This window comes from Filobasidium floriforme (genome assembly GCF_021052385.1).
Source record: "Filobasidium floriforme strain CBS 6241 chromosome Unknown HD553scaffold_9, whole genome shotgun sequence".
NCBI lineage: Eukaryota > Fungi > Basidiomycota > Tremellomycetes > Filobasidiales > Filobasidiaceae > Filobasidium > Filobasidium floriforme.
The window spans coordinates 273,475-300,827 of NW_025763630.1; the positions used below are offsets into that span (position 1 = coordinate 273,475).

At 52.7% G+C, this 27,353-nt stretch overlaps 8 protein-coding genes across 8 annotated transcripts; 3 read left to right on the forward strand and 5 right to left on the reverse strand.

The window, feature by feature from the left end:
- Positions 1-53: 53 nt before the first annotated feature.
- On the forward strand, positions 54-832 carry HD553DRAFT_271257 (uncharacterized protein; the record flags this gene model as incomplete). Its single annotated transcript, XM_046177705.1, has 2 exons — positions 54-498; positions 567-832. 2 exons carry the CDS (start codon positions 54-56, stop codon positions 830-832), a joined length of 711 nt encoding a protein of 236 aa, XP_046037078.1.
- On the reverse strand, positions 686-10,407 carry HD553DRAFT_370222 (uncharacterized protein; the record flags this gene model as incomplete). Its single annotated transcript, XM_046184165.1, has 23 exons — positions 686-1,213; positions 1,284-1,469; positions 1,534-1,746; positions 1,809-1,896; positions 1,955-2,169; positions 2,228-2,352; positions 2,411-2,608; positions 2,665-2,962; positions 3,019-3,219; positions 3,289-3,367; positions 3,441-3,608; positions 3,682-3,744; positions 3,815-3,912; positions 3,975-4,810; positions 4,877-5,408; positions 5,467-6,750; positions 6,811-7,521; positions 7,581-7,677; positions 7,735-7,893; positions 7,970-8,353; positions 8,417-8,997; positions 9,057-9,757; positions 9,831-10,407. The coding sequence occupies 23 exons, from the start codon at positions 10,405-10,407 to the stop codon at positions 1,178-1,180; spliced, it is 7,830 nt and encodes a 2,609-aa protein (XP_046037079.1). The 3' UTR covers positions 686-1,177.
- Positions 10,408-10,852: 445 nt separating this feature from the next.
- Positions 10,853-13,510, reverse strand: HD553DRAFT_328618 (putative cytochrome b2, mitochondrial precursor (L-lactate ferricytochrome C oxidoreductase); the record flags this gene model as incomplete). The annotated part of the gene is made up of 12 exons (XM_046181883.1): positions 10,853-10,971; positions 11,046-11,148; positions 11,214-11,322; positions 11,383-11,411; positions 11,484-11,852; positions 11,934-12,008; positions 12,081-12,240; positions 12,318-12,369; positions 12,444-12,706; positions 12,781-12,844; positions 12,973-13,078; positions 13,274-13,510. The coding sequence occupies 12 exons, from the start codon at positions 13,508-13,510 to the stop codon at positions 10,853-10,855; spliced, it is 1,686 nt and encodes a 561-aa protein (XP_046037080.1).
- Positions 13,511-14,025: 515 nt separating this feature from the next.
- On the forward strand, positions 14,026-15,238 carry HD553DRAFT_223862 (uncharacterized protein). Its single transcript, XM_046177253.1, has 2 exons — positions 14,026-14,395; positions 14,538-15,238. Exons 1-2 carry the CDS (start codon positions 14,118-14,120, stop codon positions 15,073-15,075), a joined length of 816 nt encoding a protein of 271 aa, XP_046037081.1. The 5' UTR covers positions 14,026-14,117; the 3' UTR covers positions 15,076-15,238.
- HD553DRAFT_223868 (uncharacterized protein) lies at positions 15,238-17,810 on the reverse strand. Its single transcript, XM_046177254.1, has 4 exons — positions 17,347-17,810; positions 16,074-17,263; positions 15,914-15,994; positions 15,238-15,850 (listed from the first exon to the last, which is right to left on the reverse strand). Exons 1-4 carry the CDS (start codon positions 17,639-17,641, stop codon positions 15,401-15,403), a joined length of 2,016 nt encoding a protein of 671 aa, XP_046037082.1. The 5' UTR covers positions 17,642-17,810; the 3' UTR covers positions 15,238-15,400.
- Positions 17,811-18,045: 235 nt separating this feature from the next.
- Positions 18,046-18,870, reverse strand: HD553DRAFT_310126 (microsomal signal peptidase subunit). Its single transcript, XM_046179803.1, has 4 exons — positions 18,779-18,870; positions 18,616-18,675; positions 18,428-18,514; positions 18,046-18,318 (listed from the first exon to the last, which is right to left on the reverse strand). The coding sequence occupies exons 1-4, from the start codon at positions 18,812-18,814 to the stop codon at positions 18,241-18,243; spliced, it is 261 nt and encodes an 86-aa protein (XP_046037083.1). The 5' UTR covers positions 18,815-18,870; the 3' UTR covers positions 18,046-18,240.
- On the forward strand, positions 18,854-20,538 carry HD553DRAFT_223921 (kinase phosphorylation protein-domain-containing protein). The gene is made up of 6 exons (XM_046177256.1): positions 18,854-19,097; positions 19,165-19,222; positions 19,288-19,301; positions 19,398-19,698; positions 19,796-20,176; positions 20,255-20,538. Exons 1-6 carry the CDS (start codon positions 19,067-19,069, stop codon positions 20,391-20,393), a joined length of 924 nt encoding a protein of 307 aa, XP_046037084.1. The 5' UTR covers positions 18,854-19,066; the 3' UTR covers positions 20,394-20,538.
- HD553DRAFT_223886 (putative cation transporting ATPase) lies at positions 20,235-26,688 on the reverse strand. The gene is made up of 20 exons (XM_046177255.1): positions 26,384-26,688; positions 24,737-26,295; positions 24,524-24,658; positions 24,395-24,461; positions 23,975-24,325; positions 23,866-23,915; positions 23,699-23,806; positions 23,048-23,635; positions 22,828-22,987; positions 22,650-22,767; positions 22,375-22,589; positions 22,096-22,307; positions 21,803-22,035; positions 21,691-21,738; positions 21,586-21,625; positions 21,486-21,520; positions 21,382-21,428; positions 21,173-21,323; positions 20,962-21,110; positions 20,235-20,897 (listed from the first exon to the last, which is right to left on the reverse strand). Exons 1-20 carry the CDS (start codon positions 26,607-26,609, stop codon positions 20,593-20,595), a joined length of 4,797 nt encoding a protein of 1,598 aa, XP_046037085.1. The 5' UTR covers positions 26,610-26,688; the 3' UTR covers positions 20,235-20,592.
- Positions 26,689-27,353: the final 665 nt, after the last annotated feature.

Sequence of the window (27,353 nt, forward strand, 5' to 3'; positions counted from 1 at the left end):
TCCCTACCTCATCCACCTCAAGTTGACACATAATACCCCTCGAAGTATACAAGATGCCCAAGAACGGTGGTGGACCCAATAACAATCAGTTCCGGAACGGTCTAACCTACAAAGCCCATGTTCCAGCCTTTCTCCAGGCGTTGAAGAAGCAGGTCGACGGCTCGGGTTCAGGCTCACGGCCGCGAGACGGTCGGAGCGAGTCCCCCGTTAGAGTGAGGGAAGGTCGGGATCCCATACCCGAACGTCCTAGAGACGGCCAATGGGCTGGCGGTAGCGATAACGAGGAGGGAGGTGAAAAGGATGAATTCGGACGAGCTAGACGGAGAAGTCCAAAGGGCAAGGGCAAGGCGAGCGATGATGATGAGGACGAGTGGGATAAACGATTCGGAGGAGGACAGGACGATGATGGACCGCAGATCGTAGTCGTCAACGAGGGGAAGCATCTGACGGCAGAGCAATACCGACAAGAGCGAGACAAGGCGAAAGATCTGGCAATCGGTATGTCGTGACTGCCGGTATCCTTAAACAACGGTTATCTGATATCTTTATTTACCTCGGGTCTACAGACGGACAAGCCTGGAACGAACTGAAAAAAGAGGCCAAAGCAGATTCATCCACGTCCACCCCTGCGTCGGCCCCGCTAAATCCAGTGACGAAACCGACCAATACCTTCGGCACCTCGACGAAGGCATCTACGACGAGCAATAAGCGCAAGCTCGTGCCCGACCCAGCTACGATAAATCAAGCGCCTAAGTCTGCCAAGCAGAGCAAGAAGGAGAAGAAGAAGGAGAAGGACAAGAAAGGGCTGTTGAGTTTTGGCGACGAAGAATAGCGATAGAAGCCAATATAGAGGTGTTAGCACTCAGGGGAAACACCCTCTTCGGACAGGTCCATTCTCGTGCAAGTTATAATATCGCGATTCGCGAACATTCTTCCGAATGACATTCATCGATATTCGACACAACGGAATGGAGATGATAGCCTCCTTCACTTCGGACTTCGGGGGCTTCCTCGACATGCTACAATGTGACCTGGATACTGACCGCTTGGAATGATACCCCCGAACTGACGGCTCGAATGCTATGCTAGATAATAGAGAGATGTCCTTGTTTGATACAGTTTGTCGTGAGTAGCAATGATCGTTGGTTTCGTAAGATCGTGAGGTTTCGTATCCGCATTATAGCCATGCAGCCCATCCAACATACATTCCGCCCTAAGCAGTAGGAAGGCGGTTGTCAGTTTCTCCTTGCTGTCACACCGGGCGACAGTCTGTGGAAACGCACCAAATTGGCGGGGCTCACAGCCTCCTTGATGAGTTTCTCGACCTGATTGACGGCGCTCATCGCGGGGACGTCCTTTTTCGAACTTGGTTCATCGCCCATTCTGCCCTGCAATTTCGATCGAATGGGACCCATCGCTTTCTCTGCAAAGACCCGCACATCCGCGCTCTTGGTTCGATTTCGTCGCTCCTGCTCGTTTAGGTGGTCAGTTCCCGCTCATGGCAGGCGCTTCCCAAATCGTCCGTAGACTAACCTCTCGCCTCTTCTGATCCTGCCATTCCACCAAGGGATCATGAATGAAAGCCTCCAGTACGCTGGTCAAGCTGTCCTTGTTCTCCCTCAAAAGTTCGATTGTGATTTCGCATGCTCGTCTGAAGACACCGTCGACCCCGGTCGCACCGAGTGCATCTACGAGATTTGGAGTCAGTCTAAACGGGACCTTCTCCGATACATCAAACGTTCGGCCCTGGGTCAAGTGAAGCGATGCATGAGCGATGTTCATGACAGGATGTCGAATGATCAACCAACCTTCTCGAATAGGCAGTTGAAATCGACGTGCAATGTGTCCCCGGTAGTCGAATCGAACAGAATGTTCTCGCCGTGCCGGTCTCCCAATCTGTTCAGGGGTCACTTTAGAGCTCATGCCGGGTACGTAAAATTTCGCTGGCACTCACCCTAGAACAAAGCCGACCATACTCATAACGGCTAGCGTGCGAGCATAAGCCAGCCGTGCGGCAAACCAAGCTGTCGGTTCTGGCCAAGTTTGAAAGAACCATTCGTGGAAAACGCAGGGGGTGAATTTCGGCATGACCGAGTCTCGGAAGACTTTTGCGGATTCTTGGGGTCCCTGGCCACGGGCGATGTCTAGCAGATTGTAGATTTCGGTGGACTGTCGGGAACGGTTTCAGCAGGGTGAAGGAAGCTGGGTTCAGAGACAATCCACTCACATAGGTCTTGACGTCACGGCGCTCGTATGCCTTGATAAGGATATTACGTAGTGGAATGGTATTGGAAACCCATTCGAGCATACCACATTCCTCGTTCAACGGCATGACAGCATATGTCCGGATATCTGGCAACCTCAACATGAGCAGGGCTTCAAGAAAGCATAAACCAAGGGCTTCTCTTACACATGTTTCGCTTTCGGGTCTCGCTTCGGCTCTTCAACAGCTTGTTGATCATAGAGTTGAAGTCCATCAGACGTGCGTCTTTCCTCAAATCATCGTGAGGCTTGACCAGGAACGGGTAGTCCTTGCCGTTCTCGCCAACAAAGATGATTTTCTTGGGTCTCTGCAGAGATGGCATGACATCGATCTGATCGCGAAGCTCTGCAGGTAGATGTCGTCAATTGATTGACCTCTCTACGTACCGCGCTTTTACTTACTGGTAATGGTGGTATAGCCCTGAGGGAAAGGGTTATTCGATTTGAGACTGTCAGACGATGTCGGCAGACTGCATGTCAACGCATCTTGCGTAGGAACCATCATGGCAGTCGGGAAAGCTTGCTGCAACCACGGGAATTGAAGCGCAACACTGAGATTGAGTGAGTTCGTCTTGCCACGTTTTTCCTTCCCGGTTGGGTTTTCAGCACCGGGGTCAACGGATAGTCTCAACATGTTTTTCGAGAACGACACCGCATCGTCGATAACCCTGGCTCCCGGCGTATTTGGACCAAACGCCGCCTATCCGACAAAAGAGATCAGCGATCGATTACGGTCGATATCGGTACACTACGAACCTTTGCTTGTGAAAAAACGCCATGACACCTCTTGGCCCGTTCGCTTGAAGCTCCCGTCGAGTGATAGATTCCGACCATCAGCCAAGTAGCCTGATGAGGAAACTCGCAGATGACATTCGTCATGAGCTTTAATAGGATGTCCTTCACGTCCTGTTGGGGATGTCCTATACGAGATACGATTTGGGGATATGCTGTCAACCACTGTCGACGAGCCACGTATTACCATCAGCGCAATATAACATGACAGCTTGAGAGATGGGCAGGACAGACCTGGTAACGAGGTATCACTTTACGGGCCTTTTCTACAGCGATGTTCATATGGGAGAGCGCCTTGAGGCTCTCAGAATCGCTGCTGACAGCACTGAATTGAACGAATTGAACAAATTCAACGCCTCTCCCAAGATGTCGCTGATAACGCTTACCTGCTTCGGCGCTTCTTGCTCTCCTTGTCCTTGCTGTCTTCTTCTGCTACACGCTCGCCTAGATCCAACCAGATCGTCAACAAGCGCGGCAACATTTGATAAATGTGCTTTGTCCCATTCCGTAGTGCTCTGCAGTAGTTTTCAACAGTATAGGTTTGAGCTTTAAGCCTGAGTGCAGAGTATAGGATTTCCCTGTAGTCAATATCATTTCGCTCAAAACATCACGTCCGGGCCGGCTCACTGATCTGCGACGCCTTCGAGGTTGTCATAGTAATGTCCAAGGCGATAGTAAGGACTCTCCTCCCTATTTCACGCCGGGTGCAGTGTGAATATGTGCCCGCGTTCTCATCGAACCTTCAGGTCGGTCGACCCACTTATGCGCTAGAACCTTGGCATCCTGGAAGCGCTGTATGATCGCATTGGGGTCGTATCGTCCGGTTTCATGCGACCATCTGGCACTCAAGATAAGAGCCTTCACAGGGAGAATCAAGGTGAGGAGCCAGCCGGCACGCTCCATGGGATCGCTTCACTTACCTTTGCAATGTCGAGGTCTAACCGTTGCCCATTCGTCTCTGGTTGGTGGCCGTCGATGGCTATCGGCGCCGAGCGACTGCCCAATACTTGCTGTCTCTTCAGGGTTGCGATCCCGTTTTCTAGCTCATTTAACGCCTTCAGAGGATGCCCAGTCGCTTTCAGGATCTTGGTCTGCTGAAAGAATACGTTTGGCGCGGCGGCCAGATCTGCTTGTAGTGTGGCGCTGTAGGCAGTCTGCTCGTGACCGGCCTTTCTTGCGATCTTCGCGCTTGCTATCCAGGCTGCTCCAACCTCTGCTTTCATCAGAGCGTTGTTCGATGGACTTTCAGCATAAGCGGTCCTACGAATAGATAGAATCGATTCTCGGATCCTGAACGACGGCAAAGTGATGTCAAGTCTGTTCGCCAGATTACTTCTAAGCTGATTGATCCGATGCTGAACCATTTGATCCATATTCTGAGTAGTCGTCCGCATGTTGTATGTTTTGGCGATTTCGAGACCAGCATCGCAGACCATGCCCACTTCATGTAGCATATGCAACTGCAAGATAGCAGGGTATGCGCGCGCATACTGCCGACTACTAGCTGTAACGGCAGCGCCAAGTTCTTTCCGGGTTTGGCGCATGATCTCTCCCAAGCCCTCGTAATTGCGGTCGTGAATGCCCAACAACACTCTAGCCATACTGATCTCGGAGCCAGAAGCCCCTCCGCTCGCGATATCACGGACAGAGTGCCAATCACCGACGACCCAAGCCGCTTCGATCTGGAAATTCGCGAGCTCCCGCTCCCATTCTGGATGGCGTGTGAGTACCCCTGCAATGTGGGTTCTTAGAGTATCTGTCAAAGATTTTCGCGTGCCTGAATCAGTCTCGACTCGATAGCATGATTTTCACATGTGCTTACCATAGTGACCAAGACTTCTCAAGCAACGCAACAAGCCGATATGAAGCGCGACGTCGTCGGGCGATTGCTGAAGCTTGACCTCCCAACAACTCTGGGCCGACGTCCACCTTCCGACACTCTCATGCTCTCTAATCTGATGTTCAAGTGACGGCGCGAAGACCCGCGCAGTAACGCCTTCCATACCATCGGGTTCGTCAAGGTCCGCATATATCCGGTGAAGGTACTCGTAATATGACTGCAAGTCCGCGTCCTGTCGCTTGTTGACAGTCTTCAAGTGGGATATGCGCTGTTCGAAGCTCTTCAAGGAACGTGCATAAGCCTTGCTCTGTAGCGCCGCTTGCGCCGTCAACTCGGGATCGATCTCTTGGATCACACCATCGACATTCTTGATTTGCGAGACGATGAGCAGCTTGGTCTTGTCTGTTCGAGCATTGTTGCCATCCTTCTTCGAGCTCAAGCGCTGTTCTTGTTGCAGGCGTACTCGTTGTTCTTGTAACCATCGACTTAAGTGATCCAGTAAATCGAATATTGCCTGTGATGCGATACGCTGATTAGATACGGCTCCCTATACGCAATGTATGACAACTTACCTGAGCACTCAAGGTCCGTCTGTCAGAGTCCATCGATCCAACTATGTTCACTTGGTCATGCAGAACTGCGTTGATCTCCTTGACAATGTTTGCGCGGACACTATCGTTACCGATGTTGATCACGTAGAGAACCAAGTGCGGTAGCAAGTAATGGGCTACGGCCACGTCCTGGCCAGTTCGCACAACCCCTCGGAAACTACCGAAGATTTCCTTGGCATAGACGAGCGCTTGACGATGTTCGTCATAGGGCGTATCCTTCTCTTCATGCTCAAGAACGACACTTATGAGATCTGTCGTCCAGGAACGGAGCCATTCCCGATAAGTGGTGGACGAAGGGTATATCGGGTATTCGTGGTGCGTGATAGGTATCCTTTCGACCCTATAGCGGCCTTCCAGCAAGGGCGAGACAGTCTCAAGTGTCTGTTTGTTTCTCGTGAAGTCATGCCAACGTTGCCGTACTTTGGTGGAAATGGACGCCGATCCTGACTGGTGCAACAGGCGCGAGGTGAATTCACAGAATTGAAAGAGCTGTTGAATCGCGTAAGCGAGCTGGATCTGCTGCTTCGCGTCATTGGCAGTGCGAAACGCGCCGACCAAGACTATTTCCACTAGGTGTAGTGCAAAGTCCTTGACCTCTTCCTTGTCCCGGAAGTTGGTAAGCATCATGAAAGTCCGATCTCTTGAGGGTAGCGAAAACCTGTCTGGATCCAGCGCGCCGATGATGCCTATGCATTCGAAACTACCGATTCTAACATCGTCGGCATGCTCGGCGTCTCGACCTGCAACCTCTAACAAGGTGCGATAGACCAACCCCAACAGGGGATCGAATGAATCGCCTCGAGCAAGAGACGCGAGCTCGCTCTGATTTGCAAGGAGGACCTCTCTCATTTCAAAGACCGAATGCTTCGCTAGCGCTGTGTTCTCGCTATCACATCGTCGCAGGATAGCGGTGATGCGTTCCTTGAAGCTCCATTTTGCTCTGAGATCGGCAACGCGCTTGGCTGCTTTGGAGAGTTCCGGTATCGAATCCAGAGACACGACATCCTGGAAATGGGACTTGAGCTCGTCGCTGTTGTCGACGAGCAAATATTCCAGGATACTCGTTGCGCGAGACTGTTCATCCTTGTTCATTTCTGTCCAGGTAGCGACAAAGGCAGCTGCGGTCGTCCCGATGTGAGGCCCGATATCGTGGAAACGCAGGACGGTCACGAAAGTATTCCAGACGTTCAATACGTCCCACCGTAGCTCTGCAATGGGAAGCATGCTTTGTAAAATCGCCATGATCTGGATTGTTGTAGCGTCAGTGCGAATCGCACGCTAGTACTGACATCCGATAAAACTTACCTGGGAGGAGAAGCCCGACATGGATATCCCTACGTGCTCGATGAGGCTTCCGAGACTGCGAACGATCTTTGCCTTCTCGATGGCGGACTTTCGCCCTCTCACGTCGTGCATCGTGTCGCTGATTCCAGTAATGATACCAAGCATGTTCGCCTTCAACCAATTCGCAAAGCCGTTCCCGAATTCGCCCGAATTCTGCTGGTTCGCAGCCATATAAATCCGCTTGAGGGCTATCTCTGCGTCCGGTTTTTTGATCTCGTCTCCCAAATCGATGATCACCTCGACGAGAAGATTCGTTAGATGGGTTGAGAGTAGATTCCCGATCGCTATAGGCGCATCGCTATGCTTGAGGACTTGCAATACGTCCATGAGCCATGAAGAGGTTTCTGGGACTAGCCTGTCCTGTTTTTGGGTGAAGATCGCTTTGAGAATGTGCGGCATGAGCATGGGATGCTCAACGAGCAGGAGTCCCAGAGGCCTATTGACAAGTCCAGCTATGTTCTGCAAGACCGGTCGATTGCGACAGATCACGGCGTGCGGGACCGTATAGTGCAAGGTAGTCTCGACGAAGGAAGTTCGGGAGACGCCCAGAAACTGTGTGGCCTCGTTCAGCAGATCTAGCTTTCCAGCGATCAGTACCGGACTGAGATGACTAAAGAAAGGCGATAGCATCAAGTATGGAGTTTTGCCCTTGTAGCGGGAGACTTGAGTCAACTACTAGGCGATAAATAAGGGTCAGTACCGCCTTCCGTTCAATGGAAGCACCAACGAACCTGAGTATGTGCTAGCCCCCTAAGCGCGATATTGGGTCTGCCCAAAGCCTCGAACAGGTATGTGATGAGTTCCGCAAAGAGGTTCGATTCGGTAAATCTATAGTAATCAGATGAGCAAATAGTCTCCATTCGCGATTGTAAGGCGGTAGCTCACTTAGCAAGCTCTGCAACCATGCACAGGGTCGTTTCTTGCACGGGAAGTGGCTGATGAAGCGCAAGGTTTTCCCGCATTCCCGTTAGCAGATCGCCTAGACGAGCGCATCCCACGAGCCCTCTTGTGCCAAGCACGTGCACCAGGGCGACGGTTGCTTGACTATTCACCGTTAGATGTGAGCGGAGTTCAGACAGGTGTTTTGGTCGTAATAAGAAAATAAGCATTGTCAACTCACGCGGCAAGAATACGGATCTTGCGATCCGGGTTCTTGTAGGCGGTCCGCAAGAGATCTTGCATTACGCTGTTGCGTCGGGGCTCGAAATCGGGCAGTCCGCGCCCAGCAGCATGTCGAAACAGATTGCGAAGCGAGATGAGGAGCGATCGAAGTGAAGCGTCATATGTTTCTTCAGGCTCGCGCTCAAGGTATTTTGCGAGCCGCATCCAGGAGACCAGAGACTCCTGTGAAAGCTTTGGTAAAGAGCGAGTTTCGCTCGAGGGTTGAGGCTTCCCGACGCCGACTCCATTACATCCTTGACACCCAACCATGTGACAAAATAACAGTGGCAACGCCTTGAACCAATTGTGGCGAAGTTCGATTTCGTCTAGGACGGTTGCACCACTGCAATTGTCGACGGTCTTCAGTAGTCTAGAAATTCTGCTGTGCTTCTCGATGTAAACTCACGGTCCTGCAATGACGCTGAACGCTGCGTTTGCCCGTTTTTCGAGTACTGCTCCATCTTTGATCATGGCCTCGATATCCTCGTCATGAAGGTCGACCAGCGGCTCGGGCAAGCCATCGTAGTTGTTGAGACCTGAAGCGCAGCGAAAGATTTCCAGTAGAGGATTCCAAGTCTTGTTGAGGAAGACAGGAATCCCCTGGCTGTTTTCGCCGACCGAGTCGGCAAGATCAAACGTCTGGAAGGCATCCGCTAGAACTGCACCACCGATTCCGACATCGCGTTGACGTTTGCCAGCGGCCTGCACCCGCTTGTCGATGTTTCCCGCGCCAGGATTCGCCTGAGTCGCTTCCTGTCGGCCATCCGCCTTACGTTTCGTTCCTCGACCGCGTGGGCCGGAGACAAGAGCTTGTCGTTTGACCAGCTCGTCAATGATACGAAGCTCTGTGGGGAATGATCGATCCGTCCGATTACTGAGATAGATCCTTATCGTCGCCAGACGGTCGGCAGGGATACTGCAGGCTAATTGCATGACCGAGGCACCAGGTGGATCCAATAATGCAGAAATACTAAGCAGGAAAAGCTCCTGGAGATCAAGGAGGTCTATCAGGGGATTGTTTTCAGTCGAGCCAAGGAAACACTCACATTCTCGCCCGTCCCGTCTTGCACTCCCAGCTGCGTCTCGACGGTGTTCAACAACTTCGACCAGACACTTCCACCTGCCCTTCCTGCCCGCTGATTCTTGATAATCCTCAGAAACCCGTAAAGTACCTTGTCTAAAGCACTTGAAAGTTCGGTCGTCCCTTCCTCTGAATCCATCTCGGTATCGGGCGTAGTCTTTCGCAAACGATCTTCTACCGCTTGAATGAGGACCAAAGCCGCACGTTCACTCATGTGATATGGAAATACGGATGGTCGCGCCAAGACCGCGAGCATGTCCTGGAACAGCATCAATTGTTGCCTGACTACGACCAAGCTGGTCTCGGGTGTGACGTTTTCCGAGGCGTCTGGGAGACCGCACATGACCGATCGCGCCCTGAGCGTTTCCGACATGTTGACCATAGCGCTCATCGTCCAGAGAAGCGTGTCCGTGCAGTAGCCTCTCCAGGCCGTGATCGATGGGTTCGGTTGGTCAAACGCCTGTACTACGACGTGGACCATACTCATCAATAGCGTCATCCTGCGTAGAGGCTTCGGTGTCCGAAAGGGGTAGAGCGGATGCCGATCCGAGCTCGCAATGTTGTCGTCCAGCTGGCATTGACTTGCGATGAAGCTGGAGCTCGACGGCTTGGTGCTTGTCCTGATAGTAAACGGGCTTCCAACTCGCAAATCCTCGTTAGCAAGTTCTAGGCACATGAGCACATACATGAAATGAATATCAGAATCCCAACGGACAAAGCATTACATGGCAGGGCTTACCGACACAGCTCTCACTAAGACCTCTCAACAGCTCGCCGGCGAAGACGATACCCTCCACATGCTGTTCCTCCATATACGATCCCAACATCTTTATCATCTCCGTAACGGTATCAAGCAGCCGCTGTCCCGCTTCTTGTCCCTTTTTGTGCAAGGCGAGACCGCTAGCGGCATGGAGCAGCCTCGGCACCAGCCAACGGTATAACGGTATTTTCATACGAGCTCCTTCAGGTCCTTCCAGCTCCCGGGGTACAGAGTTTAGCAAACGTGGTATCTGTCTCGCCCTCTTGACGAGCTCTTCCAGAATAGGCGCAACGTGTACCAATGAAGCTTCGTTCGAGATCGTCCCGGCGTTATCGACCAGCCCCACGATACACTCGCTGACGAGCGTCTTGAAGAGCGGGTGAAACTGATCGACATGCTCGGCCATCTTTTCCGGTGAATCATCCTCGCCAACTTGGATTTCGGTTCCAGCTTTCAACAGATCTTCCAATGCGCTCTGCTCCATAAGGCGTTGATGCACAGGTGTAGCCGCCATCATCCCGATCAGGTCGGGTCGACGAAGAGGTGTAGCCGGCATCCTTGCAACGATGTCGAGCGGTCTCGGCTATCAACCTGGCTAAGGCGTTGCCTCGATTTCCATAACAGCCTCCTATAGTGGATCTAACTCGCTCGATCCCTGTTATCAAGGCGAACTGTATCGGTGATGAAGGTTGGTTTGAGAGCTGGCGGTTGGAGCCATAGTACCATAGTACCATAGTACTAATAGTAGAACAACCTGTGCATTCAAGGGTGCATTCAAGGGTGCATTCAAGGGGGTCCGACGACCCAAATTCGCGTGCTCAAAGCTAGATTACGCGTTCACGCGTATCAAGATACGCGTCGCCCACCCACAGCACTTGGTCGATCATTTGTGTTGCTTGAAACCTGAAACCCGAATCTGTTCGCACATCGTAATGGTCCATCGCCGTCTATCTATACAACCCTGGAGATGATTCGACCCTCTACCCAGTCGTACAGGAGGTTCACTTCGATCCCTGTTGTCCGGCGAGCCACCAAGCTCTCTCCACCATCTCGGGCTTGAGATCCGAAATCTTGTGCGCTCCCAACATGGCCATCGCCGCGCAAACCTCCCAATGAAGAACTATCATTGCCACAACATTAGCCATTCGAGGGACTGAAGAGCACAGAGCGTGCTTGACAAGCGATCGGACTCACTCTCGTAGATCTTCTGCACGCCTTCTTCTCCGTAACACGCGTTGGCGTACAAAAACGATCGTCCCAAACCGACCCCCTTGGCACCAAGCGCAAGCGCCTTGACCTGAACAAGGTGCAAAACGAGATCAGAACGCTGCAAATTCTCGGGCAACTTTTTGCAAGACTCACAACATCCGTCCCAGACTTGACACCTCCATCAACGTAGATTTCCATCTTGTCGAACAATTCCGGGCGTCTCTGACGGATCTCGTATAACACGTCGATTGAAGCAGGAGCGCTGAAGCGACAAGTCGTATCAGCTTATAGCCGGAAGGATAGCTTCGGCGAATCTGCTTACAAGTTCAATTGCCTGGCTCCGTGATTAGACTATACGTGCGAAGCTCACACTCAGCCTGCGAATCTCAACCGAAACGCAAAGCCCATTCGGGCCGGACTCACCAAGATGATCCCCTCGACCCCATATTCGGCGGCGATCTCGGCGTCCTCCAAACACTGAATCCCCTTTACCAGTATGGGCAACTTCGTATGTTTCCTGATAAACTTGATATCGTCCCAGACGAGATTGTCGTCCTGATACGTCGAGATCGCTTGGGCCACGCCCACTGCCTTTTTAGGCTTTTCGCCTCCTGCCTCCTTGTTGTTCTTGGGCGCAGATGGAGGTGGGTTGACCGACGCTTTGGTACGTTGATCGAGTGTCCGTTTGGATGCAGCCGCAGCGTCTACAGTGAACATGATCCCGGTGCAACCGAGGTCGGTGACCTTTTTCAACAGTTTTTCCGAAGCTTCGCGGTCCTTGTTCAAGTAGATCTATGTCGAGAGATTGATCGCAAGCGTTAGGCGCTGTCGGCAATTGAAAAGGCACGGCGAGGAAAGGGGGGATTAACCTACCTGGAAGATCAAGCTCTGGCCGTCTTTCCTCGCCTCGACCATTTCCTCTAGACTACAACTGGCATTGCTCGAGATCTAGCCAGCGGAAGCAGCTCGAATCAGCTCCGAAACTACCCACAAGACTCCGCTCGTCAATGATCGACTCACCCCTTGTACAATCCCACACTCTCCGGCGCCTCTTGTCAGGTTCACCTCACCCAATGGGTGACCAAGCTTGGCCATCGCGGCCGGTGCGATATAGATAGGCAAGCTCACATGGTGACCGAGCATGGTCGATGATGGGTCTTTCTCTCTGGCGTCCCGGAGTCTGATGAGGGGCGCAGTTTATAGCGTCAGTCGGACAAATCGAGGAAGACCTGAGGATCTAGCAGAGCGATGACTCACACTCGAGGTCGGAAGTAATACCTCTTCCACGACTCCTCATTATTATGATAAGCTGCACCATCTCCACCAAATCAGCCTTTATCGCCCCAAGTATACCTGAGGCCAAGACCTCTGCTCAAGACTCACAATCTTCCGTATCCGAGGCACTCCTATAATACCCCCACCCAGTCTTGCTCATGACCTTTTCCGCGAGATCTTCCATGTCCTGCAGCAACAAGATCGAGTCTATGGGCGGCATCTCCTCCCTAGCCTTTTTGACGCGGATCTCGTCTTCGTCCAATTCGGCAGGTCCGGATTGCTTGATGGTCGTCGGGTCTACGGGTCCAAGATAAGCTGTAGGAGGGAGGAGGGAGAGGGTACCGGGAGGATGAAGTGAGGTGAAGATCTGACTGCAGGTTTGAGATTCACATGATTGAGCTCTTCATATCGAAATCGGGAGAGGTGAGACCGAATCGTTGCTTACGTCGCATCCTGCCCGGCCTTGTTCAAGATGACACCTGCGCCACCCGGATGCTTGTCCAAGAAGTCTAAATTCGTCCCATGGGGAATAATACTGCGTCAGCAGCCTCCTCTCCAACACAGCTACCATCATCTCAACCTTGCCTGGCCACCGCACTCCCCTCCCAATGATTCCCAATAAGCAACCGTGACTCACCGGTAACATCATAAACCTCTCCCCCGACGATGACCCAACAATCCTCGCTCGTACAATGCTTCTCGACCTCGTCCGCGCTGATCAACTTTTGACCGGAAGGTTGTTCCTGCAAGCTATGTTCGGGCGGGAAAGTATGGTCCGCATGCGCTTCGAGAGAGATTGGGGTCCTGGAGAGGGTGGCGAGGTAGGTCAACTGAAGGTAGGTGAAAAAAAGGAATTGAAACGTAAAATAGGAGGTGTATAAGTTTAGTCACATTCGATAGGGTTGGGTTGAGGATGAGGTTTTGAGCAGGCTGCTTACAGAGAGGACGGCACTGGTGCCGAGGACGACTTTTGTCCATCGAGACCTAGAGTTCTTCGTGGCTTCGGCCAGATTCCTCTGTGATGTCGAAAATGACGCATGGAATCCTCGACGAGATGTTCCTTGCTGCAAGTGATTACGGACGTTTGCCGAAATGCAAGATCGTTGATTGGGTCCCGAGGTCGAACGGATCGACTGTCGCAGAGCGGACAAGGTCGTCCGTTGAGTCATTGCCATCGTGGATGATTGATAGTTACAGTTGTAGGCGTCTTCAGGACTGGTCAATGATCAGGAATCGTGTCGAACAAGGTCACGATCCTATATATTCCCTGTGACTGTTGTGTCGACAGACGGCGAGGCGGTGGGTGGTGATGGAGAAAGGGATAAGATTGTCGATCCTCTCTGGCTGTTGTTATATATCCTTCCCTGTCAAGACACTTGCTATTCACTACAGTTGTTATTGATTGATTGACCGTTCCCCTTTGTAGGGTTATCCGATCTCAAAGGGAAGGGGAGAGTCGTGTTCAGGATCGCAACAGAGCGATTGGATACGGGATATTCTGAACGTTACCCTCCTTTGACCGAGGTTGGCATGTTCCTCCCCGGTATGGCCGGACCGGTCGACCGATGGGTTTACGTAACGAGCCTGACATCTTCTTCGTCGTCGATATCATCAACGCAGATTCCCGATATTGTCGTCAGCATGCGGCATGTGCGCATGTGCGCAAAGGAACCTCGCCAACCCCGATAACCCTATACCTCTGCATCACTGCATGTGAGGTAATTTCATAACGGCACTTCCACCTCACCTCACCTCAACGCACACACACATCCTCGCTACAACATGATCGTCGGTATCGGGACAGACCTCCTCCACATCCCCCGCATCAAAGCTCTCATCGCAAAACGAGGCGCACCCACGCTCGCACGCCGCATCCTCTCCCCTCGAGAGCTGACCGAGTTCAAAGCTCTCATCCGTGGGAAACTAGACAAGGCTGAAGCCCAGCAGGCCGAGAAGAACGGGAACAAGGAAAACGTGGAGAGGACGAGTTTCAGGACGGTGTTGAAGGGCCTGAATAGGAATATCGAGAATGACGCGGTGACCAGGTTTCTGGCCAGTCGGTGAGTGCATACCCGCCGGTTCTAGCCATCCTTTGGGTCACTCGATCTTGGTGTTCTCCTCGCATAATGATCGAGCGTACTGACTCGATCATTTCTTGCTCCTCTCTCGTTTCTTTTCGCACCTAATCAATTACCGATGCAGTTGGGCAGCAAAGGAAGCGGCCTACAAAGCCCTCTATCCGCTCTACGTCACCCCATCATCACCATCATCATCACAACCTTCATCTGCCTCTTCAGCATCACCATCCTCATCTTCCTACACTTCCAACTCTTCTCTCAAACCATTCGACGTCCTCCCCACCCGGACCCCTTCATCACCATCTACAACCTCCTCATCATCGGCCTCAAGAACCCCAACCCCAGGGACTTCCGACCCCTCCACCCCCCTCACTCCGAACCTCAACTGGAAATCCGTCGACCTCCACTACATAAACTCCAAACCCCACTTGCGGTACACGTACGGTTATGGACAGCGTAACGACCTCGAGCGTGATAGCCACGAGAGGAAGATCCGGATGCCGAGGTTGTTCGTAAGCTTGAGCCATGATGGGGATTATGTCAGTGCGGTCGTCATCGCCGAGGAGGAAGGTGGGGGGAGTGGGAGCGGCGGGAGTGGAAAGAGCGGGAGCGGGAGTGGGAAGGCGGAGAAGGGTGGGGTCGTCGTCACGGAGTACCGATAGAGTTCGTCGCAAGGGTGAGATCGCATATTGCAGGGCTGATGCGGTGTGAGGCAGCACGAGATAGATTTCGGGGAACGCGTGTTGTTGTGGGTGTTAGATACATTCTGTTTTACGACGATGGACATTCAGTATTATATGTATAAATCGCGCATCGCGCGGTACTAGACGACATAGCCGTCAGCAGTCCACAAAGACATTTTGTCAAAGACATCCACATTCGCTGCGTAAGAGTCATCAAGCCAGCGCTTCTCTTTCGAAGATGATCGGTTCCAGAAACTCCTAACTTCCGTCACCACGAACCCTCACATCCAACCGTCGCCGCCGATCAGAATTGATTCTGCAAATCCCCGAGCAAGAGGTCCACCGCCTCTTGCCCCTTTTTTCCGACCATGACATTCACCCGCTGCGTAGACATCCTCTGAGAACTCCTCGGACTACCCATCTCGTTTGTAGCCCAGCTAGTCGCGCGAGACATCCCTTTCCCATCCGAGCGTAGTTGTGTTTGCGATGCTGGCGGGGTATTGTAGTCAGGAGGGTTGAAGAGGTGTCGCCGATAAGCCGAGGGCGCGTCGAGCATGTTCTGAAGGTCCATGTCGACATCCTCATCCGTGTCGTCTTCGGGCTCGGCCTCTTGAGACATTTGGTGGAAGCTCTTGCTTGCGGGAGAGGATTGATGCCGCACGGGTTGGATCTTGCGAGGAGTTGAAGTCAGGATATCTTCGAACGAGATCTCGACGGTGTTTGACGGCAAGGGTAGATTCAGCGAAGAAGCGAGCTACAAGGAGATAAGCTGTTCATTACTGAGTTGCGAAAGCGTAAACCCACATCGAAGACTCACCTCGTCGTACTCCTCTTGCATGGCAGCGACCTGACCTTTACGAGGCGGAGGTGCCGCCGACGGTAACGATGACGATCCGAGCTATCGAAATTTGACACAACGCTTCCCGTCAGCCTCGGTGCCAAACTCAATATAAATCTATCCAGATCAAGCAACTCACCTCGTCCACCTCCATCTCCTGCACCGCAACCGCTTTCGTCCTTCGAAACGCCTCCTCCAACAACCTCGGCTTCCCCATCCTCTGCTTGACTATCGCCATGCTCGCCATTCCCGCCCCACCCTCGTCATCAGATTCATCCTCGGTCTCACTACTCGCCGGACTCTTGTTAACGACAGCCCAAGTCGGTCGAGCCGAACGCTCCTCCGCCCGGATCGTGTTCGCAGCCGTACCAGCGTTACTGCTCGGTCGTGCCATGTCAAGCTTGTTTGATCCTGACCCCGACCCTTCCGCAGACGCCCTCTTCGCCTCTTCTTCCTTCTGGTGATCCGACAGCCTTCTGCGCTTCTCCGCGAGCAGGCTGGCCCTCGCGTTGTTCCAGGAATTCTTGTTCTTCACCGGAGGTTGGGCAATCTCCTGGCTCGAGGGTTTCGTGGCGACGAATCCCAAGCGGTTCGTCTGACTATTTGGTCTCTTGCGCTGAGAGGCGCTTGATCGCTGCGACTGAGAGGAAGCGGGGACGGGAACGGGCGCGGTGACGAGCTTGACTGCGGTGACTGTTCGATCCGGGTCGATCTCTTGGGCTTCTTTTGCGTTGGGAGTGGATGTAGAGGGTCCCGCCTCGTTCGACGTAAAGTATCGCGATGTTCCTTCATCGCGCATCTCCTTCGCTACAGCGACCGAACCACCGGCCGATCCTGATCCCGTATCCGTCGATGTCGACGTCGAGGTCGACGAGAACGTGAACGTTGCCGAAGCCGACGAAGCCATCCCTGAACCTCCTAGCGACAAGCCTGCCGGACCTTCCGGCAAATTCAACTTCAATCCCGAGCCCTCTCCCTCAGTCAAGGTCCTCTTGATCCCCCTAATGTCATGCCGCTTATAACCTCCCAGCGCCGTTCTCGACCTGTTCTTCCTCGCAGTACGCCTATCGTCCTCCATAATCCAGTGATGCATCTCCTGGTCGGTATTGGGGAGACGCTTGTGCTTCGCTATCAACCTCCAAGCATCATCTGTTTGACGCACGATATTGGGGCCGACATTGATGCGGGAGATGGAACGGGTATGGTCGATAGGTCGATTGCGAGCGGGACCGCTGTGGTCGGCGTAGAGGGTATCGTACTCTTGTAAAGAGCGAGCGGAGGTATGGGCGAGATGGAGGAAGGAAGCTGTACTACGAATCCGGTTTCGTTCTGTTACGAAGAGAAGAAAACGACGATAATCAGTTGATCGCTCCGAACTCGAGTCTGGTGATCGTACGCAGAACTTTACTCACTCCCAGGACTAGACGGACCGGAAGAAACAGGCCTGGCGAAAAGCTCCTCTGGAATCGCTTCCCACCTCCTGCGTTCCCTATCGACGACCCCCTCCAATTCGGCCTCATCGCACCTCATCAACATCTTGTCTACTGCCTCCAGGTCGTTCAGCGGGACGGGCGATAGCTCCGGAAGCGTGAGGGAAGGGATATGATCTGCTCGCTTGCGAGGTCGGGAAAGGCCAGCTCCAGGTCCGGCGGTGGTAGACGTATTGGTCGAGGATGACATTGTCGAGTTCGAACGGGAAAGCATCATGGCGATATCGGGAGGGGTCCTTTGGGTGTCGACCCGTGCTTCAGGCAGCCATAGCGACCAGCCAATGGCTGAGAGTATTCAATCTAAGACTACGGAGTGCTGCGAGTGCGATCTGTTCGGGTATGAAGTGATAAGAGATTGCAAGGTAGAGAGAGTATCGAAGTTGTTGACGATACGGTGATGATGATCATCGAGGTTGATTCAATCTCTACCTCGCGGCATCCTCGACCTCGACCTCGCTCCTCTCGCGACGCGTCAGGGAGGCTAAGCTATGGGGCTAGGGGCTATTAGTGATCAGGGGTAATCAGTCAACGAATAGATACTAATGAGGTCTTCTGATCGTCATTGCGGCCATTAGCATTTATATTGAGCTACTGATCAATCCGCTTCTCGGGTCATTCCTCTCCTCGCAAATATCCTGGCCGTCATGGTCTGGGTATGCTATCTTCATTCATTACCTATGATACAACATGCTTGCTACAAGCACAGACGTCGTGATCTTTCTCTTTAGACTATTAGCCTCATCGCGCCGAAGCAGCGGATATGTGGTATATTCAGACGACTGCTCCTGCTGTTCGCATCTGATCCGATAATTTTGATCAATCCGCTTTCAACCGTCTGACGGGTAACCATGCAATAGGATGCTTCCTGTATACCGGCCAGGGAGGTACGACCGCCTGTTTGACCGGACAAAAAACGAACGACATAACGGCGAGGATCAGCTTTGGCCTTGATGCCTTGACATATTCCGGTGAGCGGGGTGTCTAGCAAGGTGTGAGAGCTTACCAAGAGCGTAATAACGTATCCAGCGGCGAAGACGATCAATCCGAACTTGATAGACGAGGCGAGGAAGCTGACGAAGAAGGCGATAACCTGTGCGACAGAGCGATAGATGTAATGATCGAAAGCCCCGATGATCAGCCTGCCGAGCCTTATACACCCTCTATTGCAGAGTAATGTTCCAACAGACTCACTCCAGAAACGACCAGAGAGAAATAAGCCACCTGTTCGCTAAGTCTCTGACCTTCATAGTCCTGCACCGACGAACAAAGGCAAGGAGAAGCGGAATCGTCATCAGCACATTCCCCATCTGAGCTCGACCTCTTTCGCCGGGGAGAAGAGTATGTGGGGGCTTACTATTCGACCCTCCAGCTGTTTTTTGACGGCCTCCATTTCCGGGCGGTAGTCTACGTGTTCAAGGTGGTTGGGGAAGAGGTCTTGCTAGGTACAGCAGGTTTATAGAGAGTCATTGACGAGATGCAAGTTCAGCGCTGCCCAGCTCTAGCTGGAAAGCATCCGAAAGCAAATGATTCCGGAAGCTAATCGCGGTTCCCCTTGCTCGACGTCGATATCTCATTTCGATCATTACACTAGCGATTCTACTGCCATTCGATATCTTATTAGCTCACACAGTCCCAGACAACTATGACTGACCTTTATCATCCGTCCAGAGGAGGTAAGCTTCTAGCTGCTCACAGACGCGGACCGGGACCGAGCGTTGAGGCTAACAGCGTTTTTTGTAGGTACTCGAGGAGGAGCGGCCGAGTTCAAGTGGGACAATGTCAAGGGGGACAAGGATAGGTCAGTCGGAATGGCGAGCGTCTTATTCATCATAGGATACTGATGTTGAGTGTCTAAACTTGCAGGGAGAACTACTTAGGTATGCCGGTCTGGTTCAAGTCACAGTACGAGGACTTCCCGCTGATACCTATTCTTTTCCCGCCTCTTCCCTCTTGCACGCTTGGCCACACCACAGGCCACTCGATCAACGCCCCGACAGGTCGCTGGCAGAACCGCAAAGATATCCACTGGTACGCCCGTGACAAGACCGACACCGATGAAGGAGAAAAAGACCGTAAACGCAGAGAAGAGATCAAGCGTCAGAAAGAGTTGGAGGAGAACGCGCTGAGTATCGCTCTTGGGTATGGACCTACCATCAAAGATGGCGAGGACGGAGACGGAGAGGGAACGGGGGCGAATGGGATCAAGGTGGAAAAGACGGAAAAGGAGATAGAGCTGGATAGGCTTGAAGCCGAGGAGAAGAGGAGGAAGAAAGAGTGCGTCCATGATATTCCCAAATCTATCACCGGATATTAGGAAATCTTGCTGATGGACGTGGGTTCTCACTTTATCCTTATCCTGGATGACATCCAGACTGAAAGCCCAGAAGAAGGACTCCAAGCGCATAGAAAAGGAAGCCAAGAAAGAGTTCAAGCAGGAGGAAAAGGCGAAACGTCGAGCAGAGCGAGAGTCGAGAGATCCTTACCGTGGCAGTCATGGGGATCGTCGATCGAGGTCGAGGTCGAGAGACTCGAGGTCAAGGCCGAGGGATTACGACGAGCGATACGATAGGGAGAGAGACAACCGTGGACGAGCTCCGGCAAGTAGCAGGGATAGGTACAGAGATGCGGACAGGGGAAGGGATGCGGGTCGAGAGAGGAGACGGTCTAGGAGCAAAAGTCCGGTCGGGAAACAAGAGGTCCGATCGCTAGATGTTGCAGATAAGACCCCGCCCAGGAACCGGGATCGATACAGGTTAGTTCGGATTTGTCTCCTTCTGCTGCCACTCAATCGAGTCTGACCTCGGGCTGATTCTCGCGTACCGCTTCGTAGCAAACCGACCCGTCGAGAAGAACGCGGCAAAGTCGAAGATTACGACTTTGAGGAGGAACGGGCCAAGGAGAGGAGACGCTGGGAAAAGTATCACGATCGGGAACGCGGGATGGGGACCGAGTGGGGTCGAGGGAGATAGTAGAGGGCTCTTGATGGGATTGTAAGATGAACAGCCGGATTGTATACCTTTTCTTCCCTCCGTTAGCGCGCATCGTTATATTCCTCTCAAAATGCAAGGAAATTGTTCTGCGTCAACTGATATTGAGTTTCCAGCCACAGACAGACAGACTTCGTCGTTTGGATTGTGTACCTCTCACAAGGCTTGACCATCTACGATATTACAAGTTGCTCTCCACCGCTTTATAAGCTTTGCCAGAGACTACTCGGCCTCGATTATGTTTGCCGCCTCGCTTCCCGCGTGCCCATTTCCTAAGAGTACCGACCAGTCTCGCTAGCGGTCTTTCGGCATAACGCTCGAATGCGAAACAACAGACGATGTTGACGATGATGATCGCCAGTAATTCGAAGCGGAATCGGTATGTCAGGTCGATAATGTCGAGAATCAGGGCCACGCTCTTGCTGGGAGCCAACAACACCCATGAGCTGAAAGCCGTCAAGATCACGAAACACCCGACAAGCGACACTGCAGAGATCACATCGATGGTTAGTATGCGCTAGGAGCAACAACGGAATACCGATGAACTTACGATTCGAATAAATGGGCTTGCGGTAAGGAGGACCGACGCTGAACACGACTGCCACCAGAATGTACTGGAAGCACGACACGAGGAACAATGCCGTGTTCTCGTAGTTGAAGGTCTCAAGCTTTTCGTCGTCAACGTCAGGCTCAGTATACCTGTGAGAGGTGTCTCGCATTAGTGAACGTCTCTGAAGAGTGTTTTTAAGAATCGAATGCACCAGGGTTGCCTGCGGATCCAGATGAAGACGAAAACTTGAACCGCGAAGTTGATGATTGTCTGACCGATAATGCTAGTCAAGACCTTCTTGGAGACCAGACTGGCAGTAGGTCGCTTGGGGTGGATCTTGGGGTATGGCAGAGTGCGTCCCACTACAATGGATCGAGGCGTCAGCTCGTGCGATTCGGCGAGGCATACGGAAGCACTGACTAGCAACCGCAATGGGGATGATGATGAACAGGTCGATGTAAAGGAATCTGGAGTACGGAACGGTAAGTGGAAGCGAGAGTGACGGGATGAACAGCCCAGCTTACTGGAAGTCACCCAAACTGGATGCGAAAGAGTACAGCTAGATGATGACTTGAGGTTAGTCTATGTGCTATCAGATGGATATCTTATCACGTTTCAACTCACGAGTGTAACAGTAGTAAACTGGATCAAGGAATACAAGGCCCTGTGAACACGAAGCTGTGTCAGCCAAGTGCACCTGGTCTCGAACGAAATAGAAGATTCCCTTACATGTATTTGAAGCAGCTGAAGCTAGTAACGAGTGCAGCTCGGCCCTCCCTGTAGATGACAAACTCGGTATAAGCACAAGTATACGGTCTCTGCCGCACCGTCTGGAACCCACTTGATGACCTCGATAACACACGAAATGTCCGTGATATGACTGGTAAACGGCGCAGCTACGGAAGCCTCTGCCTCGGAGAGCGAGATACCGATATCTGCGGTCTTGAGAGCCCCGCAATCATTGGCTCCGTCTCCACAGAACCCGACAGTGTAACCTAGCGCTTGCAGACGTTCAACCAATTCCGCCTTCTCATCCGGGGACATTCGCGCAAAGATGACACCCTTGACCAGCATCTGCGGACAGGGACGAGTGTAAGAATCTTGATCGCGACATCGACTCAGCAGGGGCCTTACTCTTTGCATGGTCTCGAGCGGTGCAAATTCGAGCATCCACCGGAAGACGTCACCAGTAAGGGCAAGTTGATAGTCTGGTTGCTCCGTCTCGCCAGGGTCGAAGCCAAGAGCGTATTCCTGTACGATGGGCTTCAAGGAATACGAGTCGAGTTTGTGCTTTTCATCATCCACACTGGTCCACGTGATTTCGGAATCGGGGTTGTGGCCACCTCCTGAACGCATCAGGGAGGATATCTGATCAGCGACGATCTGAGTCACGTGCACACATTCTTTGCTTACCGCTAGCAAATGTAGGGATATAGACGCTTGCTGAATGCGACACCAGTCCACATTCTCTTGCAACGCTGATGGCAGTACGGACGTTGTCTCCCGTCACCATTCGACACGCGATGTGGGCCGAGCGCAAGGCGTGAATGGCCGGCGTCGTGGCCTCTTTGAGCTTGTTCTCGAATACGATAAATCCGAGGAAGTGCAGACCACTCTCGGCTTGCTCTCTGCAAGGATGGAAAGCTTATCAGCATTTTGAATCAATATCAACCTGGATTCGTACACACCTCTTCATACGTTGAGCCTTCAGCCAGGTAAGACCTTCAACACTCTTTCCAGCGATGGCAATGACTCGGAACCCGTTTCGAGTGTAGTAGGAAAGCATATCGTCGTAGTCGCTAGGGACTACTCGAGGATGCAATCAGTATGGTTGGAGCAAGCTGTAGGTAGAGACCGGAAGCTTACAGGTCTCTGGATCACAGATGTCAGGCATGACCTCGGGAGCACCTTTGACGTAGATCTCCATGCTGTTGGCTTTCAACCGCTTGACGATCACGCTCATTCGCCTCAAAGCTGATACGAAGTCGAAAGTCCGGATGACACCAAGCTCCAAGAAATGAGCATGCTGAAAGATGTTAAAAGGGTCAGCAAGTGACTGCCGATGATTATTGTTGAAGATGCTCACCTTGCCCCCGGACTTCAAGGCGTCTTCAAGCTTCCATTTCTCGGCACCAGGAGGTCGGACAACAGTTTGAACCAATGTCTGAGGCCTGTCAACGACGCGGGCCTCCTTCGAAAGAGCATCGCCGTTTGCGGCAGCGGCAGGTTTGCTCCTGCCCTCATCCAAAGTCCAACCTGTCCATTCGAACATCTTGATGTCTAGAGGGTCACCCAGTATCTCGCCGTCAATCAACTTCAAGGAATGACAGGTGGCCAAAGCATAGAGCAAGGGCGTTTTTCCAGTGAGACCACCGCGGTCGGGAACCTCGTCGACTTCTCCATGGAGCTCGCTGAAACGCTCGCTGTACTTGTCAACCGTACGCACTCCGAGGACGTCCAAGCCATCTTCCGTCAAGGTACCGGTCTTGTCGAAAGCAAAGACGTTGACCTTGCCACCGATATTGACTCGATTCGGTGAGATACAGAATACTCCCAGTTTTCGAAGTCGGTCGATAGCAAAGGTCGTTCCGATCGTGAGTGTGGCAGGCAGAGCGGGCGGTACAACAATGGTGATCAGGTCGAGTGCACGGATCAGGATGGTATACCAGGCGATCTGATACAGAATGATCGTCAGCGCTGTCGTAAGTATTGGTCGATTGAGCAGTGTAGCACTCACTCCCATGCGGACAAACTGCACCGCACTGATAGCGAAACCAAATCCAGCGATCATGGCAAGGACACCAATGAAACGCATAGAGTCGCGGTAGAACTTGAATCCCATAGGCTGCGTATCGAGGGACAGCAGTCAGCAAGTGCGAACAAAGAAGAGGGTTCTGTACTGACTTTGGGGAACAGCATCGATCGGACAAGGGCGCCCTTGGTCGTGTTGAAACCTACAAAGGAAATACCAAATCAGCCTCGCCAAGAATACCAGAATTCGGTCACAACCCACCAGTTCTCGTGACCATGGCCAAAGCACGCTGCGCGTCACTCTTCCCACTAAGTCCCATGATCGAACCACCGGGTCGAACTCGTATGATCTTGGTGCCACTGAACAGGTAATGCTTGGCGATCTCGGCATCAACCTCGGTACTGCCTTTCTTCTCCTCCCGGGCAAGGGATCGAATGACATCGTCCTTGACCGGGACTTTGCTAACGGGTACAGACTCCCCGGTCAACATGGACTCGTTGACGATGGCGTCTCCGGAGAGTAACAAGGCGTCACAGGGGAACACGGTTAAGCTAGGGTCCGAAGCTTCAAAGACGTCTCCGGGAACGAGAGAAGCAGAGTCCATGGTGGTCCCTGACATGATTGTCGCAGAATAGTGATCTTTAGTAAGGGGGTAGCATCTAGCACGACTAGAACACTCACATTCGCCATCAACGAGCACTCGCACATCACAGCTGAATCTTGACATCTCCCTCATCCTCTCGATCGTCTGCAAAATCGGCCCTGGATCAGCACTGACACGTGAACAGGTACTTGGATCCAGCGGCTCACCCTTTTGGTCTCGATCAAGGTCGACAGGATACTGCTCACGCTGATCAAAGCGATCGCGAACGCGTAGTAGTAGTAATCGTCAATCGACCACAGAGCGATGGAAGCGATCTGGAAGACGTAGAATGGATGGAGGACCTGTATAGACAACGCACAATGATTTATCAATCAAGCGTCGACAAGCCCTCGTCTCGTTTAGAAATGGTTTGAACTCACCTCGTCCAGGAGCAGCCCGACGACCCCCTTGCCTTCGATATCGATGACATTGTCTCCGAACAAGATCCTCCTCTGCTCCCTGACATCCTTGCCCAAACCGCTAGCGACCGCCTTGACGCTGGTCCACTTAGGGTCCCGCCAGTCTCTGATCAAACACCATTTCCCTGTCCCAGGCTGTAGGGCGAACTTGGTGTACCTGTATTCGGCCGTCTTGAGGTATCCCATGGTCTCTTCGAACGAGGTTTGGCCTTGTTCGAGGTCGACCGTCATCAGGTCTTTGGCACCCCCCGCTCCGGTCAAGATCGAATTCGAGGCGGAGTTGTTGCCGTTAGAATCGTCCCCCATCACGGTCGTGGGTACGTGTGACCTCGCCACGGCCGCAGCCATGATCGAAGGCGCCCTCGACCCATTCGTCGAAGCCACAGTAGGCGCTCTGCTATGAGCGTTGTTCCCCGTCTTGCCGCCCGTCAAGGCTTGAGGAAAGACGGTCGACAGGGGGTAGGGATAAGGCACGACATCCTGCTGGATGATATGCAAGTCCCCATAAGGCGTCTCGACGACCAACCAGCCATCCTTGCCCGAAGTCTCAAAGTCGGTCTCTCTCCCACACCATTTGACCCAGATCGCTGGGACCCAACGACCGACCAGTCCTAGCCCGCCTAGGGTGACCACGCAGCCTGCGACCCAGACGACGCTTTTCAGCTTGGCCGTCACGTACCCGGTGAAGCGGATTGAGAGGTCTTCGTCTGGCAGCGAGATGGTCTGCTTGGACGCGGAAGACACGTCGGTGAACAGCTGGATGGAGGATGTATCGTTCGGTGCTGATGGATCCCCAAATATGCCGTCTGAGGGCAACAACGGGATCGGAGAAGAAGGTCGGGATTGAGGAGGCAACGAAGTGTCGTCGGCCAGAGAAGACCTGAAAGACTGATCGTCGTCGTCCCTGTCCCGTTCAGAAATTTCCGAGTAAGTATCCCTCTCGTTGGAAGAATATCCCCAGTTTTCCTCAGACTCGATCGAAGTGCGGGATCTGGCTGACGAGATCGATCTTCGGTAAGACGACCCAGATGTCCTCCTCGACCGAGCATATTGACTGCCACGCGAAGATCTCCTCCTCTTCGCTCCACCTGCTTCTTCATCGGCATCGTCATCCCTGTTCTGGTGGAATCCCAAGGCGGAAGCGATCCGGGGCAACAACCCAGGACTGGGCGGTGCGATCTCGTCCGCGTCCAATGGGCCTTCCTCCCAATCCCCATCCCCGTCGCTCAGGGCGTTCGAACGTCTACTTCGCCGACTATCGTCCCTAAAGATTCTCGGCCTGCCGTTATAGTCGTCGTATCCCTGACCATGATCTCCGTACTCCGAATAGTTGCCAGAATTACGCCTCGAACGGGAGACGTCACGGCTGTACCGTCTCTCGTTGTAGCTCGTACGGACCTGTGAGGAAGACCGACGGAGACTAGCCATACTGGGTCGACGGGCTTGGTTCATAAAGTGCATCGAGGTGATCGATGAGGGAACCGAGAACCCTGCCTCGCCGGACCAGATGGCAGCCGAGCCTATAATGAAGACACAAGACATCCGAGAGAATGGTGAAAGAGCCATTAGCTATCGCCTCTTTCCCGCTCGAGTCTTGTAAATGCTCACCAGAATCGGGCCCACCACCTTCCATATTCTGCCCGATCACTTCTTCTCCCTCCATCCTCTGCTGCTCGATCGCCTGAGCGATATCAGCCGCAGAAGCATTCTCCGTGTAATCGTGTTCATCGCGAGGAGAGCTGGATCTTTCGGTCGAGGAAGAAGGTCCTGCCTCGATATCGTTGTAGGTCTGACCGCGGTCGTTCTCGTGGTCGTCGTCTTGCAGGCCGACCATACTGGGGATCAGTCTTCAAGACAATCTATGGAGGATCCTAGAGCAGAATCGCAAGATGCAAGGTGCAAACACCGTAAAGATCAACTTCTTGACGTCGATTTGCTGAAATCTCTTTCTCTCTAGCTTGCAGCTTGATGTCATATCTGCCCGCGTCACCGTCAAGTCCCAGCTCAAAGATCCGGAAGCAATTACGTCGAAATTGGCGTTATTTGCATCCGGATTCGATCGAATCGTGGCTTTTTCGATGGGTCGAGCATGATGTCCCACATCTGAAACGCTGGCACGACTCGGCAGCGAGGCATATCCCATTGGCAAGATGACTCCACCACCGAGACATTCTCTTCTTAACCGTCCTTGCTTTCTCGAGCTTCTCACACATTTGACGTAAGTACCTCAAGAAAATACTAAGGCTTGAATCCGTTACACTCGCTCCATTCGCCATCACAACCACTTGGGCAACATCGTACTCTCGCCACCTTCGTAAAGCATTATCGTGCAACAAGAGCCATTCGAGACTCGTACACGGAGGCAGACACAAATCCTCACCAAAGATGTCAAGGCCGCCAGTACATGAGCGTTCAAACACCAGCCTATGGTATTGTCAACCGCTTTTACCAACGCGAACTAATGCAATGCGTTCAATCAGACTACTGTGAATCTCCCAGGTGAATCGGGCAAGCATGTCAGGGTTTCTAATCGTCTTCGGAGATTCCTGCAGGTATCTTTGCTTTTTGAGGCGAGCCT